Source organism: Petaurus breviceps, unplaced genomic scaffold (genome assembly GCF_028583685.1).
Source record: "Petaurus breviceps papuanus isolate PSGF00001 unplaced genomic scaffold, PetGlider_PUasm1.0 125, whole genome shotgun sequence".
NCBI lineage: Eukaryota > Metazoa > Chordata > Mammalia > Diprotodontia > Petauridae > Petaurus > Petaurus breviceps.
In genome coordinates this window covers 10,144,328-10,149,320 of record NW_027185653.1, presented here as the reverse complement: position 1 = coordinate 10,149,320, position 4,993 = coordinate 10,144,328, and the positions used below count along the sequence as shown (strand labels likewise).

The window sequence follows — 4,993 nt, the reverse complement described above, 5'->3', positions numbered from 1 at the left end:
GGGAGGAGGATCTGAAAGAAAAGATGAATTATATTGATGTTACTGAAAAAGGGAACAAAATAGATATTAGCAACTGTGAATCCCTATACTTAATTCTACACCTCTGAAAACTTTATGGAAATGCTACTTATGAAAATGTATTCCAGAAGATAATAGTCAGCATTTTCATAAGACAATTTTAAATAATAAATCACACTGCCATAGTTACACAACTAAGTGTGTCCTTAAGAACCCACGCCATTGTTCATTTCCTATGTACTGGAAAGAAGACTGTAAGAGTCATACAGGCCAAGTTATAGAGCTCAGGCAGTTCACTTAACTTGTCCGAGCTCCCATTTCCTCCTCTGCAATCTAAAACAGGAACAATATTTGTGTCATGAACTTCACAGAATTGTGAGGAGAGGACTTTGTAAACCTAACAAAAGTGCTATATAAATCTTTTGATATTAGAGGTCAAACTGCTACTTTTTTATGACTATCCAACCCTTAGTTTCACACAACTTTTTCCCTTAACATCTTTAACATGGTCCCATGGATTCTTAGAACCCTCATGAATTCTATGATCCAGACAAGTTGGTCCCCATAGCTTTACAGTGACTGTTTCCTATTTCTTGAAATACTCCCCCTCCTCTTCTTGGAATTCCTAGCTTTGGTCAAGGCTCAGCTCAGGTACCACAAACCACAAAAATCTTGCAGCTGTCGGCCCTCACCATTCCCAAGTAGCTTGGTAATGATTTTGCATATTTTTAAATTTACTTATTTGGTTATTTACATGCCACCCCTCCCCTCACCAACACAAACAGAATCTAAAGGCCTTGAGAGCAGAGACTTTCAGTTTTGCCCCTATGCCCAGTGCCTAGCACACAGTAGGCACTTAAAAGTAGGCACTCATTTGGTGGATGATATAAAGATTATAAGGAGGAATATTTGTGTACTTAAGAAAACGAATTGTGTTAAACTGGTGCTTACAAAATTTTCACAAATTAAGCAATGTAGGCTGTTGCTGTGATATGTTAATCCAGATGCTTCAAGTCTATACAATAAAACAGTGCTTCTAGTAAACAGAACCACACAACCTATCTATACAGGCCACAGCAAAGTCAATGGAAAGAACAGCAACAAAGAAACAATACTGTATGGTTTTTAACAACCATGGACACTCAGAAACGTTGAAAAAATACATCTTCCTCACTCCTTTGCAGAGGTGGGGAGATTATGAATGTGGATTATTGTAAAGAATGTAAAACTTAGCCAATATGTGCGTTGGGTTTTGCTGAACTGCTTTTTTTCTCTCTCAAAAAAAATTCTTTGTTACAAGGGAAGGTGCAATCTATTTGGAAATAAAGGTCCTATAAAAAGGGAAGATATCAATATAAATTGTAATTGGCATTTTTAAAATAGAAACTCTGCTAGTCAGTAGCTGGCTATGCTGTTCTGGTACTCTAAGCAAAAGTACAAATGCCTCCTAGCCTCTGGTATCCCTTGAAGTATCTGATTTTAACCATGCATTGGGGTCAAAGTTCCAAAGGGATATAGGTAAAATCAATGAAATAATGCATTCTCTCTCATAAGAGACTTATCAATTAGTTCTTCTAGTGCCAAATCCTAAAAGGTTTTCTTTTTTTTTCCCAGGGGGAGTGGCTTTAGAATACATAAATGAAGATAATAATAAACTCAAGTTTCTACCTTGTTTAAGGTTTGCAAAACACTTCCCAAAATGATTTTACATATTATTGTCTTCCCCATTTGACAAATGGGGAAACACAGTTGTCTCCTTAGTGTAGACTCTGCTTTACATTCCTAAAGACAGGTATAATGGGGGCGGCCAGGTAGCACAGTGAGTAAGAGCACAGGCTCCAGTGTTGGGATGACCTGGGGAATCCAGGTACAGATACTGAGCACCACACCCAGAAACAACTGGCCGTGTAACCTTGAGCAAGTTACTTAACTCTGATTGCTTTAAAAAGAAAAAAAACAACACAGGGATAATGTAGTGTACACTTTTACTACTCAGAGCAGATCAAAATCCTAGTAGAAAAGTCTCACCCCCGCCCCCTTCCAGCTCTTTGTTAGTTAAATTTAAGAGACAGAAAGTTGGCAAAAACTCCACAGTACATAATTTCTTGAGACATTTGGGACACATGTCATTGAATGATTTGTAAAAATGAAGGATCAGACATAGAGGGCAGATTTAAAGAAAAACAACAAAAACTTTTATAATCAATCTGTTCTCTAATTTCATAAAGAATTACTGTTTCCTAGATTTCAACATCAGTTTGAAATCAAAGTTCATGCCTGGACTTTGTTTTTATCTTTAGCAAGGTTTCACTACTTTAATGCAAACTAAAAAGGTCAACAAGGAAAAGTTAGCAATGTGGAAGGGCAATGTCTGCAGAGTGTGGGGTGTGTGTGGAAATCTCAGCTAAAAAAAGGCAAGGCTATTAACTTATGAACTGGGCAAAAAGCAAGGAGCAAACAAGCAAATACACATTACCTAGGCACCTACTACTTGCCAGACACAAAGTGGAAAAAAGAAAGATACAAAGAAAAAAACCAAGAGAAGCAATTCCTGCTCTCATGGAGCTTACATTCCATTGAAGGAAACAACTTATACATATGAAATAAGATAAAGAATAGATACAAAATGAGTGCAAGACAAAGTTAAACACAATTTGCTTAGGGGATAGCCTTTAAATACACATGCAAAAACACACATACATACAACACAAGCACACACACACACCCTTTACTTAAGTTTCACTCCGATGTCACAGAATGTTTTACAGGTGGCTAATCTCTAAGGACATGCCAGTGACATACAGCTCTTACAAAGTCCTACAGACATCAAGCTTCAGGTTCTCTGAGGACCAGGATGGCTGCAAGGTAATTTTTTTTTATCCACTGTAACTCTCCAAAACTACTACTGAGTATGTAGCAGACTTGTGATAAGTATGGAAAAGAAGCAGCATCAAATATAAAAAAAGTCTTAGACTGTATACATACACAAAAACACAGCATGTAAAGATGAACATACATGTTTGCTCTGTTAATTCCATGTCATTCAAGTATGTTCTTCATTTTCTAATGCAGTCTTACATGTCAGATCACTGAGAGAAAATAGTACCATGTGATTCTGTTCAAGATGAAAGATGTTACTTTTATTTTGCAAGAGTGACTTTTAAAATTATAATAACGATAGCATTTATCTAGCATTTAAAAGTTTGTGACGTACTCTTATAAATATTATCTCCTTTTTTTTTTTGCAAGGGTGACTTTTAAAATAATAAGTGATAGCATTTATCTAGCATTTAAAAGGTTGTGATATGATCTTATAAATATTATCTCCTTTTATTCTCAAAACAACCCTGAGAGGTAGGTGCTGTTATTATCCCCACTTTACAGCTGAGGAAACTGAGGCAGACAAAGTGAAGTAATTTGACCAGGATCACACAGCTAGTAAGTGCTTGAAAGTCTTCAGGTCCAGATCCAGCACTCTATCCATTGTACCATTTCATCCTCAAAATAAAAAGGACAAGATGTTTTTATATTTTTAAAGTTAAGTCACTTTTGAGGAAGTCAGTGAATTAAACTAAATGGAACTGATTTCCAAAAAAAGCAATCGTGGTCCATCTCAAACATAAATATGTCTAAATGACTAAGAGTGAAAGGAAGAATTAGCAAACATTTCAATTCATTTATTCAGTTCAGATAATCAATTTAGTGAATTCAGTACTCATAGGTATTATAGGAGAGGGGCCCTGAATATTGCTGTCTCACTACAGAAATCTGAGAATTCAAAGTCAGGATTCACTGGGTATCATAAATGAGAATAAAAGGAAGTTAAAGGAAGAAGCAACATAGGACTTCATCTAGTCCACTCCCCTTGTGTTACATGTGAGATAACCAAGTTGTGAAGCTAAAAAGGTGAAGACGTTTGCCCCAAATTCACCCAGCTAGGTAGTGGTAAAGCTGAAAGCTGGGTCTCATTACTCCTGACCCAGTACCTTCACTCTCTTCAGAAGATATTGTGTGCAAAGCAGAAAATCAGATATTTCTCTTACCTTCTGTTGAAATCAACTTGGATGGAATGATCAATTACTAGATCAGCAGGACAGATGGGGTTTATTTTCTCTGGATCTCCGCCTAACTTTTTCACAGCATCACGCATGGCAGCAAAATCAACCACAGCAGGCACACCCCTAGGAGGAGAAAGTTAAGCTAAGCAAAAGCAACTTTTAAAGATACGCACTTTCAGGAGTGGAGGTGGGGGAGTGGAAGAAGAATTAAAATATGGATGCAAACGTTAAGTGTTCCCTTTCACCGAAAACACCGGCAATCTGACTTAGCAGAAGTGGAGGGCTTTGAAAAATGGGGGCATTCCATCAACTGGGGAATGGCTGAAGAAGTTGTGGGTTGTAATAGAATACTATTGTGCTATAAGAAATAAGATGCAGACAGACTTCATAATAACCTGGAGAGACTTATATATGATGCTGAGTGAGGGGAGCAGAACCAGGAGAACATTGTACGCAATTACAGACACAGGGTATCTGTGATAACTAACTTTGACAGTCTGGGCTCCTCTCAGCAATGCAGGCTTAGAAGACAACTCCAAAGACTCATGATGGAGAGGGCTGTCCTCATCCAGAGAAAGAGCTATGGAGTCTGGATGCAGACTGAAGCAAACTGCTTGCTCTCTCTCCTTTTTGTTTTGTTTTGTTCCCTCCTTCTTGTTGTTCACTCCATTGGTTATAATTCTTCTTTGCAACTTGACTAATGTTTAGTGTGAAGGTATCTGTAGAACCTATATTGGATTGCATGCTGCCATGGTGGGGGGGGAGAAAATTTGGAGCTCAAGGGACTGTGGAATTGAATGTTGTAAACTAAAAGTAAATAAATAAAGAAAGAAAAAAGAAAAAAAACAGCCTGCTTTACAAAAATAGGAAGAGAGAGGAAGGAAGGAAGGAAGGAAGGAAGGAAGGAAGGAAGGAAG

At 37.5% G+C, this 4,993-nt stretch overlaps 1 protein-coding gene across 3 annotated transcripts in view; it reads right to left on the bottom strand.

Annotated features, from left to right (window-relative positions):
• Positions 1–4,993, bottom strand: part of ACO1 (aconitase 1) — a 93,234-nt gene that overhangs the window by 59,311 nt on the left and 28,930 nt on the right. For all 3 annotated transcript variants that reach the window (XM_069090546.1, XM_069090549.1, XM_069090547.1), the window contains exon 4: positions 4,062–4,199. In XM_069090546.1, the coding sequence (XP_068946647.1) occupies positions 4,062–4,199 (138 nt within the window). The remainder of the gene's footprint in view (positions 1–4,061; positions 4,200–4,993) is intronic.